Source organism: Osmia lignaria, chromosome 5, assembly GCF_051020975.1.
Source record: "Osmia lignaria lignaria isolate PbOS001 chromosome 5, iyOsmLign1, whole genome shotgun sequence".
NCBI lineage: Eukaryota > Metazoa > Arthropoda > Insecta > Hymenoptera > Megachilidae > Osmia > Osmia lignaria.
Genome location: NC_135036.1, coordinates 7,344,478 through 7,360,641, shown reverse-complemented (window position 1 = coordinate 7,360,641; position 16,164 = coordinate 7,344,478). Strand labels below are relative to the sequence as shown.

The 16,164-nt window shown below is 31.2% G+C and overlaps 4 protein-coding genes across 10 annotated transcripts; 3 read left to right on the top strand and 1 right to left on the bottom strand.

Moving 5' to 3' along the window:
- The first annotated feature begins 178 nt into the window (after nucleotides 1–178).
- Nucleotides 179–2,356, top strand: fzr (fizzy and cell division cycle 20 related). Its single transcript, XM_034325246.2, has one exon. The coding sequence runs from the start codon at nucleotides 479–481 to the stop codon at nucleotides 1,937–1,939; it is 1,461 nt and encodes a 486-aa protein (XP_034181137.1). The 5' UTR covers nucleotides 179–478; the 3' UTR covers nucleotides 1,940–2,356.
- Nucleotides 2,357–5,429: 3,073 nt separating this feature from the next.
- On the top strand, nucleotides 5,430–6,752 carry mRpL48 (mitochondrial ribosomal protein L48). The gene is made up of 4 exons (XM_034325904.2): nucleotides 5,430–5,814; nucleotides 5,930–6,007; nucleotides 6,080–6,210; nucleotides 6,282–6,752. The coding sequence occupies exons 1-4, from the start codon at nucleotides 5,791–5,793 to the stop codon at nucleotides 6,571–6,573; spliced, it is 525 nt and encodes a 174-aa protein (XP_034181795.2). The 5' UTR covers nucleotides 5,430–5,790; the 3' UTR covers nucleotides 6,574–6,752.
- Nucleotides 6,753–6,766: 14 nt separating this feature from the next.
- On the bottom strand, nucleotides 6,767–12,350 carry frtz (WD repeat-containing and planar cell polarity effector protein fritz). Of its 6 annotated transcripts, none has more exons than XM_076688236.1 (17): nucleotides 12,197–12,350; nucleotides 11,993–12,121; nucleotides 11,712–11,882; nucleotides 11,419–11,548; nucleotides 11,169–11,346; nucleotides 10,901–11,094; nucleotides 10,731–10,831; nucleotides 10,527–10,668; nucleotides 10,236–10,445; nucleotides 9,970–10,133; nucleotides 9,720–9,827; nucleotides 9,436–9,644; nucleotides 9,245–9,368; nucleotides 9,010–9,179; nucleotides 7,250–8,940; nucleotides 7,047–7,167; nucleotides 6,767–6,983 (listed from the first exon to the last, which is right to left on the bottom strand). In XM_076688236.1, the coding sequence occupies exons 3-17, from the start codon at nucleotides 11,792–11,794 to the stop codon at nucleotides 6,898–6,900; spliced, it is 3,711 nt and encodes a 1,236-aa protein (XP_076544351.1). In that variant the 5' UTR covers nucleotides 11,795–11,882; nucleotides 11,993–12,121; nucleotides 12,197–12,350; the 3' UTR covers nucleotides 6,767–6,897. The 6 variants fall into 6 exon arrangements, with proteins under 6 accessions (XP_076544351.1, XP_076544350.1, XP_076544354.1 ...); XM_076688235.1 differs by having other exon boundaries at nucleotides 6,768–6,983; nucleotides 11,712–11,913; XM_076688237.1 differs by having other exon boundaries at nucleotides 6,770–6,983; nucleotides 10,536–10,668; nucleotides 11,712–12,121; nucleotides 12,197–12,349.
- A 218-nt stretch (nucleotides 12,351–12,568) lies between these two features.
- On the top strand, nucleotides 12,569–15,908 carry LOC117605066 (ATP-dependent RNA helicase DDX24). 2 transcript variants are annotated; one of them, XM_034325900.2, is made up of 10 exons: nucleotides 12,686–12,779; nucleotides 12,846–13,046; nucleotides 13,140–13,901; nucleotides 13,976–14,121; nucleotides 14,336–14,628; nucleotides 14,701–14,923; nucleotides 14,977–15,088; nucleotides 15,166–15,283; nucleotides 15,359–15,536; nucleotides 15,610–15,908. In XM_034325900.2, the coding sequence occupies exons 2-10, from the start codon at nucleotides 12,861–12,863 to the stop codon at nucleotides 15,905–15,907; spliced, it is 2,316 nt and encodes a 771-aa protein (XP_034181791.2). In that variant the 5' UTR covers nucleotides 12,686–12,779; nucleotides 12,846–12,860; the 3' UTR covers nucleotide 15,908. The 2 variants fall into 2 exon arrangements, with proteins under 2 accessions (XP_034181790.2, XP_034181791.2); XM_034325899.2 differs by having other exon boundaries at nucleotides 12,569–13,046.
- Nucleotides 15,909–16,164: the final 256 nt, after the last annotated feature.

The following is a 16,164-nucleotide window of genomic DNA, read 5'->3' as shown; positions in this document are numbered from 1 at the left end:
TATCGACCTCGACGCCGGCCGCCACACCTACACCCGACTGCGCGTCATTCACAGCTTGTGTATGTGAAGGGGTCTCGACGCTTAGAAACATGGGCTGTTTTACCAACGCGGAGTTCGGCCTCGACGTTATAAAATATTAGTTCTCTATAGCTTTATGAGCATGTTGCTAGATGGGTGTTCACTCAACTACACTCATTTGTATAGAGGTTTGACCATCTGTTTTCGAAAGCAACCCTTCGAACTTAGAGCATTTCGATTGGAGGAGAATCACATTTATGCTCTCTATTTCCATATCGAAAAATTTTCCAAGTTGACGTTGAATGGCGACTGAATAGAGGTGGTTTACTTAATTCGATCAATTCGGTTTACCACAAGGAAAATGACAGTGGACGTGTAATCAACGTAATTTAAAGAACAAACAAACTGTATAGCGAATAATTATGTGACTGAATGTAAAAGGGTACCATTAAAAAAAAAAATGTTTCATCACGAATATGAGAAACGGCTGTTGAAGTCAAACAGTGAGAGCCATATAGATAGTCTAGCAGGTCCTGGACTCCATTCATCGGCATATTTTTCGTCAACTAAAATGATGAATAATAGTTTTGATCGATTTATACCGACACGATCAGGCAATAATTGGCAGACAACATTTTCAATGATATCAGAAAATAGTCGGAATGGTATAGTCACGAAAAAGACACGGGAAAATGGAGAGAGTAATCGTGATGGAATTGCTTACTCTTGTCTTCTAAAAAATGAATTACTCGGAGCCAGCATAGAGGACGTAAAAGGACAGTGCGAAGAGCGAAGAATATTATCACCATTAGTTACCAAAAATCTCTTCAAATACGTTACACCCACAAAAGATCACACGTTACTTGATCAGAGTTCACCTTATTCATTATCACCATTAAGTTCTAAAAGTCAAAAACTCTTGAGGTCACCAAGAAAAGCTACAAGAAAGATATCAAGAATACCGTTCAAAGTACTGGATGCTCCAGAATTACAAGATGATTTCTATTTAAATCTTGTTGACTGGTCTTCACAGAATGTTCTTAGCGTTGGCTTAGGTAGTTGTGTCTACTTGTGGTCCGCATGTACCAGCCAAGTGACTAGACTCTGTGATTTGTCCAGTGATGGTAATAGTGTAACATCGGTTGCTTGGAATGAAAGAGGAAACTTAGTTGCAGTTGGTACTCATTTAGGCTACATTCAAGTATGGGATGTAGCTGTGAGTAAACAAGTCAGCAAACTACAAGGACATAGTGCAAGAGTTGGAGCACTAGCTTGGAATGGTGAAGTTTTATCATCTGGTAGCAGAGATAGGTTAATATTGCAAAGAGATGTTAGAACTCCTTGTGTCGTCAGTGAAAGACGTTTAGGAGCTCACAGGCAAGAAGTTTGTGGATTAAAATGGTCTCCAGACAATCAGTATTTAGCCTCTGGTGGAAATGACAATCGTCTTTATGTGTGGAACTTACATTCTCTTTCACCTATACAAACATATACAGAGCATCTGGCAGCTGTTAAAGCTATTGCATGGTCTCCTCATCATCATGGTCTATTAGCTTCTGGCGGTGGTACAGCGGATAGATGTATCAGATTTTGGAACACGTTAACTGGTCAACCAATGCAGTGTGTGGATACTGGTTCCCAAGTTTGTAATTTGGCTTGGAGTAAGCACAGCTCAGAACTAGTCAGTACACATGGCTATTCCCAAAATCAAATTTTGGTTTGGAAATATCCAAGTTTAACACAAGTTGCAAAATTAACAGGACATTCTTATAGAGTTTTATATTTGGCAATGTCACCAGATGGTGAAGCTATCGTAACTGGTGCAGGGGACGAAACATTGCGATTTTGGAATGTGTTCAGCAAAGCACGTAGTCAAAAAGAGAATAAGTCTGTGCTGAACCTTTTTACTAGCATTCGATAAATTTATATACACAGATAATAGGTTTATGTGTAATACATATACATTCACCTATACGTGTACATATATACATACATATATAATATTACAAATAAAAATATGTGTATATATATGTGCATATATACGTGCACGCGCGCGCACATACACACATAAACACAACATAGTATTCTGGAACCTTACATTATGTGCAACGTATATAACATATATATATATAATAATTTACAAATGTTAAGTTGCAGATAAGGATTTGAATATATTTAGTTATGGATAAGAACTGAAATTTATAAACTAAACTTCTATATGCACAGCCTTTAATATAATTAATTTTTATGTGCAATAAGTTACTAATCATGAAAACATGCCCTTACAAGGAAAGTGAAGCTAATATTTTTATGCATTTCTTATACAGATTTTTTTTTTTATATACAGTGCTTTAAAATTTATATTTCATCAATACAATATCTGTTTCTTATATAAAATGTATATTTTTTTTTTAATTTTTTGTTTTATTATAATCATGTTAATTATAAAAAAGATTTCTTATTATACATTTATTATATTTTTTTTTATTGTAGTAAAATTTACAATGCATCAATAATTTGCATTCATTATACACTGTTTATTGTGTAATATAATGCAGAAAATGACTAAGGCCACTTGAAATTTTTAATTGCAATATCACAAATAGTTCCTTTCAAGGGCATATTATATTCCTGTAAGACTACAGAATAGTCTTCAGAAGTGTATAGGCTGATTAAATTTAAAAAAAGATTATATAAATCCTTAAAGACTATTTCTGTAACTTTTACAACCTTATGGAAATTAATTATATATAATATCTAGAAAGAAGGTTGTGTCTTAAATACTGAAACATTTCTCTCTTTAAATACTATATTAATTTATATTTTGCAATTAGCAAATTGTACAAACAAATTGAAATGTGAGCTATAAAATAAATTCACTTATTTATACAAAAACAAAAATAATATATTGCTATATTTACCTATATATTCAAAAGGAAATTTAAAACATAATGAAAATATGCAAATTCTAGTGAACTAGAATTTAAAATTTATATTGTATAGGTCTGAACAATTATGTATAATCTATTTTCAAAAACTTTAAACAATACTTTGAAGTATATGTAGAAGAAAATAAATATATTCTGACATTAAATAATGTGATTTTTTATAAGTTAGTTATGATTTTACATAATCTTATTGTATTATATTTTTCACAATATTTCAGACATTGAATAATGCATATCTATTCCATAAAATCCAGAAATTATTCATACTTTTTTTTTAAGTGTTATTGTGATCATATAAAGTTTTAATATCATAATAATATTTAAAACGAAAGTATTAATAAGTGTAACTTATATTTTATACAAAATATAGCTATACAAAACCATAGTTTAGATATAGAGTATTAAACATTATAATGTATTTGGAGTAAATGCACTTAGTTTATAAAGTTATGTTTAACAATACCTTTTGTTTGATTTAAATATACATTTGTAATTGTTCCTCAGACTATTGAAAATTTGAATAAGGTACTTGAATTATAATATGGAACTTAAATTTCTTAAGAGATTATTATATGTAGAAAGTTTAGTTTATGGGAATATTCAGTAAATAAATAACCAAAGATATGAAAATATATTTCTGTTAAAAAGTTAAGATTAATAATGAAATGTTTGATGGTAATAATCTCAGAAAAAGTTCAATATTATAATATTTCTTTGACCATGTCACATAACTTTCACATCAATAATAGTTTTGCATTTTTAATTGATACAAAATATTTATATGTGTATATTTAAATCAGACATGCAACAATAAAGTGTATTATTATAGTTTTCTTTTTTGATTAATGTTTTAAAGTAATACCTAGCTTACATATTTGTTAGGATCAAAAACTGCAATGTATTATTGGTATTACAACAGATTGCTTTTCAAATTATACTTTAGTTAAGTACAAAAACAAGTACTTATAAATACGAAATTATTCCATTTCAATATTGCAGTGCATGCAACAATTACATGACTGCATAATCTTCTAAAATTAACAATACATTTTTTCTTTTCAAATTCATACATGCTGTTTTTTCTTTTTATTTACACATCAAATAAGAAATATACATATAGCAGAGAATTATGTAAAGGTGTTAAACGTACAAATGTTTTCCATGTTTAATATTTCTAAGTAACAGTAAATCATCTTTCAGACTGAAAGATTTTTTTATATTTTAATTATTGTGTAGAGAAAATTACATTATAATATATGTAATTCATGAAAAATAAATTTTATTAAGAATAAAAATTATTGTTTCTTAATAAGTTTGTATAATTAGTTCTTATATGCTTCTTATATAATTATGTAATTGAACAAGTAATTGAATTTTAATTCTATTTATCAATATTTATCATAATTCTATTTGTCGGCGCGCCGAGAGAGTCACCGGGGTCCCTGACACCCCAAGACAATGTTTTGTCGGCGCGCCGAGAGAGTCACCGGGGTCCCTGAAACCCCAAGACAATGTTTTGTCGGTGCGCCGATAGAGTCACCGGGGTCCCTGAAACCCCAGGACAATATTTTGTCGGTGCGCCGAGAGAGTCACCGGGGTCCCTGACACCCCAGGACAATATTTTGCCGGCGCGCCGAGAGAGTCACCGGGGTCCCTGACACCCCAGGACAATAGTTTGTCGGCGCGCAGAGTCACCGGGGTCCCTGAAACCCCAGGACAATATTTTGTCGGTGCGCCGAGAGAGTCACCGGGGTCCCTGAAACCCCAGGACAATAGTTTGTCGGCGCGCAGAGTCACCGGGGTTCCTGACACCCCAGGACAATAGTTTGTCGGCGCGCAGAGTCACCGGGGTTCCTGACACCCCAGGACAATATTTTGTCGGTGCGCCGAGAGAGTCACCGGGGTCTCTGAAACCCCAGGACAATATTTGTCGGCGCGCCGAGAGTCACCGGGGTCCCTGAAACCCCAGGACAATATTTTGTCGGTGCGCTGAGAGAATTACCGGGGTCCCTGACACCCCAAGACAATATTTTGTCGGTGCGCCGCGAGAGTCGCCGGGGTCCCTGACACCCCAAGACAATATTTTGTCGGTGCGCCGCGAGAGTCGCCGGGGTCCCTGAAACCCCAGGACAATATTTGTCGGTGCGCCGAGGGAGTCACCGGGGTCCCTGACACCCCAGGACAATAGTTTGTCGGCGCGCAGAGTCGCCGGGGTTCCTAACACCCCAGACAATATTTTGTCGGCGCGCAGAGTCACCGGGGTTCCTGACACCCCAGGACAATATTTTGCCGGCGCGCAGAGGCGCCGGGGTTCCTGACACCCCAGGACAATATTTTGTCGGCGCGCAGTGAGTCACCGGGGTCCCTGACACCCCTGGATGAAATTAGGTGCATATGAAAAGGGCACAACCAGTGTAATAATCGTCCTTTAATTTCTTTACGGAGTTTATTTAATTTACTTTATTTATTTTCTTTGTTTATTAATTAAGCTCATCGAAGGAGAATAACATTTATGATTGTATCCCTCATCTGGGCCTCGGCCGAGGACCCCTTTTATTATTAAATAAACGAACTCCCTTTGTTATACGAACATTTATGTAATTGCTTGTTGCTTTTTGTATACTAAAATATCTTTTATGAACTGGACATAATGCGTTGTATTTCTCGGGTATAATAGCAAGTAGTAGGGGTCTCTTTTCGTTATATCGCCTTTTTCCAGCAATAAGGCTAGCGTACTGTGTATGTCTATAAACAATAATAATTACAATTCTTTTTATTGGAAAATTGAATGCTGATTTCCAATATCAAATTTATTTAATACAAAATGGTACTGAATGTCTTTAGGCGGGTAAATACGTACTTCTTTTTAACAATACGGTTATGTTGTTCTTTCTTTTAAACAAAAAAATTTATATTTATTTACAATGTTAAGATAAAATAATATGTCTAAACTGTGTGTCTAGGCTGTAACGTGTTATCGTTACCCATTACTTAACAAAGCAGTGAGATTTTATGGTATATATGAACCTCCGTATTTAAAGGTTATTATATTAATTATTGTTAAATAATATACTGTATAGTATAATATTTACTTAGTTTAAATATTATTACAGAAAGAGTACGAGATACCAATTTATCCTACTTTAAACATACAGCTTAGAGGATACACGTATCCTTTAATTGAGAAATATCAAAGTTTTGTTCAAAAACTTGCAGATGCTTTGGACATCACTGTTGAAAACACGTAATGCTTAATTTTTTGTCTTAAATGTAATATTGTGTGCTGTAATACCATGTATATTTATATTTTTATAGGTTTCCCTATCCTCATAGAGAATTTAAGATAAAAAGATTTAAAAAAGGAGGTACAGTAGTTGATAGTGAGTATACTGTAAAAATTTATGAAAGGGATATACAAGTTTCAGATATTACAGCCACAAAATGTCCTATTTTTATTAGACTATTAGAAGCAACTTTACCTGAAGGAGTTTCTATGTGTATTGATAAATATGATCCTTTATTAGACAAGAAACGTTTTATACCAGATAAAGAATTACTTGAATTGAAATCTGAATTAAATGAGATACTTGTAAATAGAGGAAAATAAAATTTAAGTGTATATAGAATAGAAAGAATTTAATAGTTAGAACAGATACAGTAATAAATAATTTATTTAACAATTCAATTTACAAATAATTTTTGTTACATAAAAAATATAAGAATGTCCAAGTAGTTATTTATGTAAAAGTAAACAGATTTTTAATAAGCGATAACAGATACTGCAATTAATAATAATAGACAATGTAATTAATAAAAATTTTATTGTATCAAAATTACGTACAGCATAGGTGTATACATGTCATTATAAAAAATTTAAATATATGTAAATACAATTTTATATACTTTCTCTATTAAAATCTAGAACCTTTATTTATAAAAGTCCAAAATGTACAACTTTTATTTTAGACCCCTCTTCTGATCTTAAAGATTCTTTTACTTTGTCATTTGTGTCATCTTCTATAATAAATAATATTTTATATTAATGAAAGGTCTGTTAAACCATTAAATATTATTACTTACTTGATTGAAAATCCTTAAGATAATCTTCAAAACACAATGGAAGACTTTCTGATAATTCGCGTTTTGGATCAGTTAAATGCACTTGAGTGATTGTAGAACGTTTTTGCTTATGTGATTGACCCTGCAAGAAGTAATTAATAAATTGATATATTATTTCCTACTAATTGTGCACTTTAATACACTTTGTACACAATTATACTTACTGTGCCAGGTACCAATATATGCGTTACTGTATCTGAAAATTTAACCTTTGGTTTTTCATTTGTTGTGGGTGTTGTATCTGTGGTGGTAGAAAAAGGGGAACAAGGTATAGGGGTAGAAGTAGATATAATGGGAAGCGGTGGTACATTAGAAGATACTTTAAAATGTTTATTAATACTACTGTTTGTACTATTTGGTGATGACACTAATTTTGAATGTTTATCAAACCTGTTTTGTACACTGTACATAGAAGAGAATTGTGAACTACCTAGTTCTATGTTATTAGTTGAGGAATGTACATCAATATTATCACAACTTCCATGAAATGAAATATAATCAAAATCATAATTAAGTCTGTATCTGGAAGGTTTAACATTACTGTATTTGTGTTGATCCTGTAAAATATTAGATGTGGAATTTTGTTTTTGTAACAAATGTGATGCAACATTTCTTGACCTAGTAGATGTAAACTTTTGGACAGATTCATCAATATCTGCTAATCCAGATGTACTTCTAGATAGAGGAAGATTTTTTCTTGGAAGATTTTGAAAGTAATTTGTAAATGAATTTGTTAGAGAAGATGGTAGTGGTGGGATATTAAAGTCCACCTGTTTCTTTTCCATGAAAGGTTGTTGTAATTTGATAATGCCATGATTTTCTTCATTGCTAAAGCTTATTGCACTACTATTACAAGAATCTTGTACTTGATTATTTTGAAAATTAAATGAAGTTGATACAAGATTACTGTGATTATTTTGAAAATTAGATGTCAATTTGTTTGTTGCAATGGAATCAGTATGTGTTTTTGATGTAAAGTCATTCACTGTAACAGATGTTTTTGTACTTTTTAAAGGAGACAAAGAAACAGTTGAATCAGATTTGCTGTTTATTAAATTACTAAATGAATTATTATATTGATTTGAAATGTCTGCACCAAAAGATGTAGACATAATATTATTATCTATATTATCTAATGAGGACCTTAATAAATCGGAAGAAACATTTGGTGGAACTGGTTCATATGTTGGATTGTTGAAAGGAGTTGACATAAAACTATTTTCCCCTACTAAATTTTGTGTTATTGTATCGGTACATGCATTATCAAGAGGATATTGCATTTCATCAAGAAGAACATTATTTAATTGTTTAGTGTCTATGGAATTTTCAGTAAGTCGATTAGATGATGTTTTCCGTTCGTGTAAAGATAGACTTCCAAATGAAGTTGTCATTAGGTCATTAGAGATATTATTAAAACACTGTGAACTACTGTTAGAGAGTATTGTGGTTGTTGGTGTTTGTTGTGTATGAGTTTTATATAGCGATTTATTGAATGATGTTGTTGTAAAAAATGTATTTGAAAGTGAAAAATGTTGTGAATGGTTAAAGGAAGTTGTGGTAAGAGTATTATTGGGTATACTGAAAGATGTTGATTCCATGGTACAATTATTTTTTTCGCCAGGCGAAGCATCAGTGAATGATGTAGGCAATAAATTTTTATTAGGGGAATGAGGATGGAGAACTGGTAAAGGTGGAATTTGACTGATGGATTCTTTCTTATAATTATGATGTTTAGAGTGTTTTGTTTCAGTCTGATTCTCCTTAGAGGAATTTTCACTTTCATCGCTACAAGACTCTCCTTTATCACTTGATGAATCAGAGCACAATGAACATGATGCTCTAGAGCATGTGGAATCTGGAAATTTTTCCTTATAACATTTTATGCAAAACAGATTGAATTGTAGATTTCGATATGCGTTCTTACGTGAACTACTGCAACTGTTTGATCTACTTAGTATGCGTTCAGCATTTTCTTTAGCTGCGGTGGCCATTACTGTATCATTTACAACTAATGCATAAAAATGTATATCCATAAAAAGGTCATGATCATTTAAATCTATAGCAAGTCTAAAGGCTTTTTCAAACATGTGATACCTATAATATTAAAGATAAACTTTATACGTGATATGATTATTTCTAAACAGTAAGGTATGTAATACCTTAATAAATGATGGAAAAATCGTCTTGTTAAATCTCTTATTTCATCTCCATATTCTTCTTCAATAACTTGACTTATTGGTTTAATTGGCACGTGAAAACTACCCAATGCATTCTGTATAAGATCTAGAGAAAATTAAATTATTTTTACTAAAAGTATAACAATCAATTGGAATATAATACTGAATCTTACTTTCATGTTCCGTCGTCAAAGGTAACTTAAATAAGTAATTCAAAATTTGATTTAGTGCGTGCATGCACACGCGCGGATGTGTATCCCAATTCATAGCCAATAATAAAGAAGTTGCTTGTTCAACTTGAGATAAAGATAAATATCTCTTGACCAGTACATCGCCGGTAAACGAATTTCCTTCCAACATTTTTATGACACCTATAGGACCTCTATTAATAATTTTATATTAATGTGATTATCTTCTTATATTTTATTTACTTCATAAAATAAAAATTATAATATACCGTTGAAAAATTAATAACAATAGAGAATTTCCTCGATTATGTAAATCGACATAACTATTCAAATCATTTTTTTTATTCCATTCCATACGTAGTAATGCTGGCTGAATTCTGTAGTATAAGTGAATATTGATAATATGTACATATCAATTAACTTATTATTAACATATTAACCCTTTGTAAATGTATTCTAGATTATGCTTGACCACTGTGATTACAAGGGGTTAATGAATAAATTAACACAAAATAATACCTAAAATATGATGATAAGTCAAGAATGGCAGTTTGTGTTGCTTCTTCGCTTAATGTCTGGATTTTAATACAAGACAAAGAAATATCGAAATGTTGAAATTGACCTTTGTCATTTCCAACAACAAATATTACTCCATCACTGTGCCATGATGCTAATGTTGGTATCTTAAGAATTATTAATATTTTATACATTTAAAAAAGTAATTGGACTTGTTTTAGTTTCATATGTACAACTAGGAATATATATACATATTTTATAAAACTTACAAAAGCTGCCTTTACATTGGTAGTAGTAGCTCTAGTTTGATCATAAATCATAACAGAACCATCTATGCAACATAATAACAACAGTTCCTGAGTAGGTGAAAATTTTACACAACTTGTATGCGTGGGTAAAGGCACAGAGACCATTGCTATCCTTTGAAGTTTATCTTGCTGGGAAATTTCATATGTACGCCATTCTACAGTCACCTCCCCCTATATCATACTTATGATGTGAAGAAGTATTCAATTGTAAAAGTAATGTTACAGGATTGAATCAAATAATAAATTACACACAACTATTACCTTCCTTGATACTTTTTGTTCTACAGAATGAATAATATTATCATTACTAGTATCAAACATTATGCACAATGGATCAAATTCACTACGTATATAACAAATTAATTCTAATTTTGCTCTGAAAATAAGGATACATCTAAATCAGGATTAACAAAATCATAGTATTAGTTTAAAAAATTGAAAAGAAATTTTATATACCCTATTAGACGGTAAAGATGTATATTTGCACGGTCATGTTCTTTTACAGCTGGACTCCAAGGATAAACTTCATTAATAGTGGATTTCCACCAAATTAATATCTGTAATATTACATAAACTACATAGTATGAGAAACTTACTATAAGAATTTTTAAGATAAATGTGTTTACCAGATCACCACATTTATTGGTCTGTATTTTTTTGTCCAACCTCCGACCATTAGGTCCAAACAAATCAATTGTAGATAATTTTGGTTCAAGTTTATTAATTTTGTCAAAAATATGTCGTTTTGATCTTGTGAAATGTATATGAGTGACTTGGTTATCATTATAGGTGCAAAATATATAATTTTTAGTGATTATCACTAAAAATATAAAGAATTATATATTAAAACCTGTTTAGCATATAAAAATAAATCATACACGATAAAATAATTACCATCTGATATGTGCTCTAAAAGTTTTCCTATCAGATATTTGTCAAAAGTTATTTTGTATATATCACCAGTAGCAATGTTAACTTGTATTTGTATTATTAAGGCATTAGTCAACATTAATTGTAACACACAGTCATCATACCATTGACAATATATAATTGAATTGTCTTTCAATTGTTCCTATAATATTAGTTTATAATAGATATTATCAATGTTTTATGATTCTTGTGAGTTAGCTTATCAGACTTTTACCTCTAAATATTTAATAGAATCTTTTAACTTGTTCCCTTTTTTATTTGTTGGTACATATATCATACCACGTTTTTGACAATAGGATCTTTTTCCTTCTTCATAAAAGCTATCAATACGTTTATCATGGTAACTATAATAATATGAAATTTACCATTTGGTTGTATCGAAAAGAAAGTCATCTATTACTTAAGTTATTGTAATGTTTTATGCAAAATTATTAGGTATAACTTAATTTTATTAACATATTACATTGTAAATATAATTTATGATACATATAATTCAATTTGTCTCACCGAAATGCCCCAAAATCTGTACTCTTTATATTAATATTGTCATCAAATGTCCATAAGTTTACTTCACCCAACAATGTGAACATTATAAAAATCAAACACTCTAATTATAGAATGTTCACATTAAATCAAACATAAGCAAAGTTACATTAGATTAAAAGGTGTTGTGTTATACTATATTAGAAAAAAATCTGATCTTAGACAACTGAAATATGTACAAAAACCATAATAAAAAACAGTACACCATTGTGTATTTAAGGTGATGCTAGCGTTGAAAACTTTACCGACAGCCTCTAGAATAATCCCTAGAAACGAGATCACACCTTTATTCGTTTCTGCTGAACAGATTGCAAAGAAATTTGAGGGACGTGTTTAGGAGGCCCTAAAGAATGGTACTCTGGTCCATATTTTACCTAAATCGTCCAAAAGTTATAAAATATTGAAATTGGTGTCTGTCCACGGTCAAGAAAATGGCGGATCGGACTCACCTGCGTTAATTTATTCGTAATATAAACATTTTTGCGAATCGTATGTCCAAATAGAGACCAGAGCGTCATTCTTTGGGTCTGATAGAGCGAAATAAGCATCCAGGGGATCGTGTATGTACAAGCAGTAACTACGGATAGTAACCCCTAATTTTTGATCAAACATGAGCTGTTTTACCGATGCGGAGTTCGGAGAGTTATTATTCCCCATTTTGTTGTAGGATACTGTATTATTGACATATATTTTCATTGCAATTTCATTGTTAGTTCTACAATGTTTTTGTAATTTCAAGAAATTCATGAATTGTTTATTACTTTCATTTAAATAATATGACAATGACAATATCATGACAATTAGCAATTGGCATTATATTATAGCGCTATTTGCGGCAGGATTTATCATAAGTCTATTTTATATTTTGTCTATGGGAATGAACATGGAAAAGGGGAAGTCCAGAGCAAGTTTGGCTCCATCTGACTTATAACTGTTGATAGCAAGCCCCTTGAAAACAGAGACATGTCCACTCTTGTTGAATCTGTAGTCACTGCATGTATTTACAGATCCACGTGTTTCTGTTTTTGAAAGGTTACTATTAGGCTGCTAATAAATAAATGCTAATTTTCACTGATCATTGTTTATTTTACCCAGTAGAATTACAGAAAAACTATGACTAAACGAAAGCATAATTCTGTAAGTGATTGGAAACCTTTAAAATTAGAAGGTTCTGTATTTTCTGGAGGCATTGATGGTTTAATTGGTATAGAAGAATTAACTGATTATGAACTGGAAAAACAGAATAATAAAACAAAAATTGTAACTCATAATAAAGAAGATAACAATGAAAAAATCAAGGTAAGAACAAAACTTGCCTTTGTATGATAATACCTATAACAATAAGCTTTATTATGGAAACTTGGATACAAGGAATCTGTATATATTTTATAGGGGTCCTTGAAGCATAAAAATTTAAACAAATGGCAAGAAGACAACATAGACACTACTGAGCCAACATTAAAGAAAGCAAAAATCACAAAAGCTAAAGAAAGTAAGTTTAAAGGAAAAAATGCTAAAAAAGTAACTAGCACTTTGTTTGCCCAAAGAGATACAGATCATAGTTCTAGTCCAGAAAAGCAATTTTCTGATGATGATAATAATGATAATGATGATAATGGGTATGACATTTATAATCAACAATGGAGTGTACTAGGTGTACCTACTCCTATAATAAAAGCATTAAGAGATCAACAATTTTATTCACCCACTCCCATACAAGCATTAACTTTACCATCAGCAATACTAGGACACAGAGATGTACTAGGTGCTGCTGAAACAGGTAGTGGAAAAACATTAGCTTTTGGAATTCCAATCATAGCTGGTATTTTGGAATTAAAAAATAGACAAGCAGGTGAATCAAATATAAGATCTATGAAAGAAACAAGTATTGATATTGAAAACAAAGGATGGTTTTGTACAGAAAATAAAACAGAAAGCGACAATAGTTCATCTGAATCTGATCATGAAGAAGACATTGATGATGTTAATGAAAATGGTATAGGTTGTGTACGTGTAATTGACAATATAAAAGTGAATGAAGTAGGAAATTATCCTAAAAAACCATTGTTTGCATTAATATTAACACCAACTCGCGAATTAGCTATACAGATAAAAGACCACCTCACTAAAGCAGCCAAGTATACTGATATTAAAGTAAGCATTTTAATAAAATAAATAACTACAGGAAGTTTAAGACATTTTAGTTACCAAATATTGATATTATTTAGATAGCTGTACTATTAGGTGGGCTGGCTGTGGTTAAACAAGAAAGAATATTAAGTAAAGGTCCTGAAATTGTAATTGCTACACCTGGTAGATTATGGGAATTGATACAGGAAGGTAATCCACATCTTAGCCAGGTGGATTCTATTAAGTAAGTGCTTTCAAGCAGCTTAATTATGTGTTAACATTTTTAATTAAAGAAACTTAATTACAGCGAAATTTTGATCGAACGCTTGAATAATCTTATGTGTTTATTTCATTTAATCTCGAATCGTATATTCCCAAAATTTGTCGTATAATGCAATAAATTCTTTCAAATATGATGTGCATGTAGGATGTTAGAAATTAAATTTTATTTTAAATAGATACTTAGCCATTGATGAGACAGATAGGATGTTAGAAAAAGGACATTTTCAAGAATTACAGCAATTGTTAGAAAAGATAAATATTGATAAGAAAAAACGGGAAGAACGACAAACGTTTGTGTTTTCTGCTACGCTAACTATGGTGCATGATATCCCGGAGTATTTACAGAGGAAGAAAAAGAAGCGTACTAGCAGTAAAATACATAAGCTAACACCTGGTCAAAAATTGCAAAAAATTATAGAACTGGTAGGAATAAGGAATCCGAAAATTGTTGATGTTACAAAAGAATCAGGTATTTTTACATTAAATAAATGCAAATAATGTAATTAACATAATAATTTAAAAAATAATGATGTGTTTTTAGGTACCGCAAGTAATTTGACGGAATGCAGAATAGCATGTACAATAGATCACAAAGATTATTACCTCTACTATTTTCTAAAGAGACATGCTGGCAGGACACTGGTATTCTGTAATAGTATCGGCTGTGTAAAACGTTTAGCTACACTTTTTGGAATACTCGATTGCAAACCTTTACCCTTGCATGCTAGTATGCAACAAAGACAGCGGTTAAAAAATCTGGAAAGGTAAAAACATATTAACGTACGTAAAATTTTCAAATCAATAAAAAAAATGGTAGATTTCAGGCAAATGAAAATGGAGTGTTAATAGCTACGGATGTAGCTGCTAGGGGCTTAGATATTCCAAATGTAGAGCATGTAATACACTATCAAGTTCCCAGAACAAGTGAAGTATGTGTAAATAAATGTGCAGTGCTTTAAAAAAAGAAAATACCTTTAGTAATTTTGTATCTTTAATTAATTTTTAGAGTTACGTGCATAGAAGCGGAAGAACGGCAAGAGCGCTAAAGGAAGGTATAACGGTTCTTATGATGGAACCTTCTGAAAAGCAGTACTATAGTAAATTATGTAAAACGCTTGGTCGTAGTAAGTGAACAAATGTAACTGTAATATTATCTACTAATTTAGAATTGAATATTAGTACAGGTATTTTTATTTCAGCCCAGGATTTACCTACATTTCCTGTAGTCGATAGGTTGTTAATTGCAGTTAAAGAAAGAGTTGATATTGCACGGGAAATTGATAAATTGGAATTAAAATGTCGTAGAGATAATTCCCAAAAGGGTTGGTTACGTAAAGCTGTTGAAGATATGGATTTGGTTTTAGAGGAGGATGAAGAGTAAGATTTAATATACCTATGTTTATCACTAATTATGTACATTTTCGGTGGTATAAATAATTGTATTTTTCAGGGATATAGCGTTAGACATAAAAGAAACAGCAGATTTAAAGCATCAATTAAAAATAAAGAAGTATCAGTTAGCATCATTAATGTCAAAACCATTGTTTCCAAAAGGTTTTTCCGGAAAATATCCTGATATTAACATGGACCTTAAATTAAGTGAAAATAATCAAAAAGCTGTTGACATAATGAAGAAAGTTATAGAAACGATACCCAAAGAAAAAAAGGAAAGAAATAAGAAACATGTAAACAAAAAGGTTTCCTTTAAACAAAAAATGACTAAAAAATTAAAGAAAAAGAAAGGATAATATACACGAATATTTTTACACAAATTTATTTCCTGCATAATAAAATAAAATTTTCAGAATCGTTGAAATTTCGTTTGCAAACGTTACATCGGTTCCTTTTCTTTTTCAAGTTGAGCCTTTTTATTCTTAACAACTATTAGGTCTTGTTACAATTGTTAGTACGTATGGCAGGAATATGTACATGCAATTTATTACGAATTCTATCATAATACACGTTACTTCATAATAATGTTTTTTTTTTTTATATATAATATACA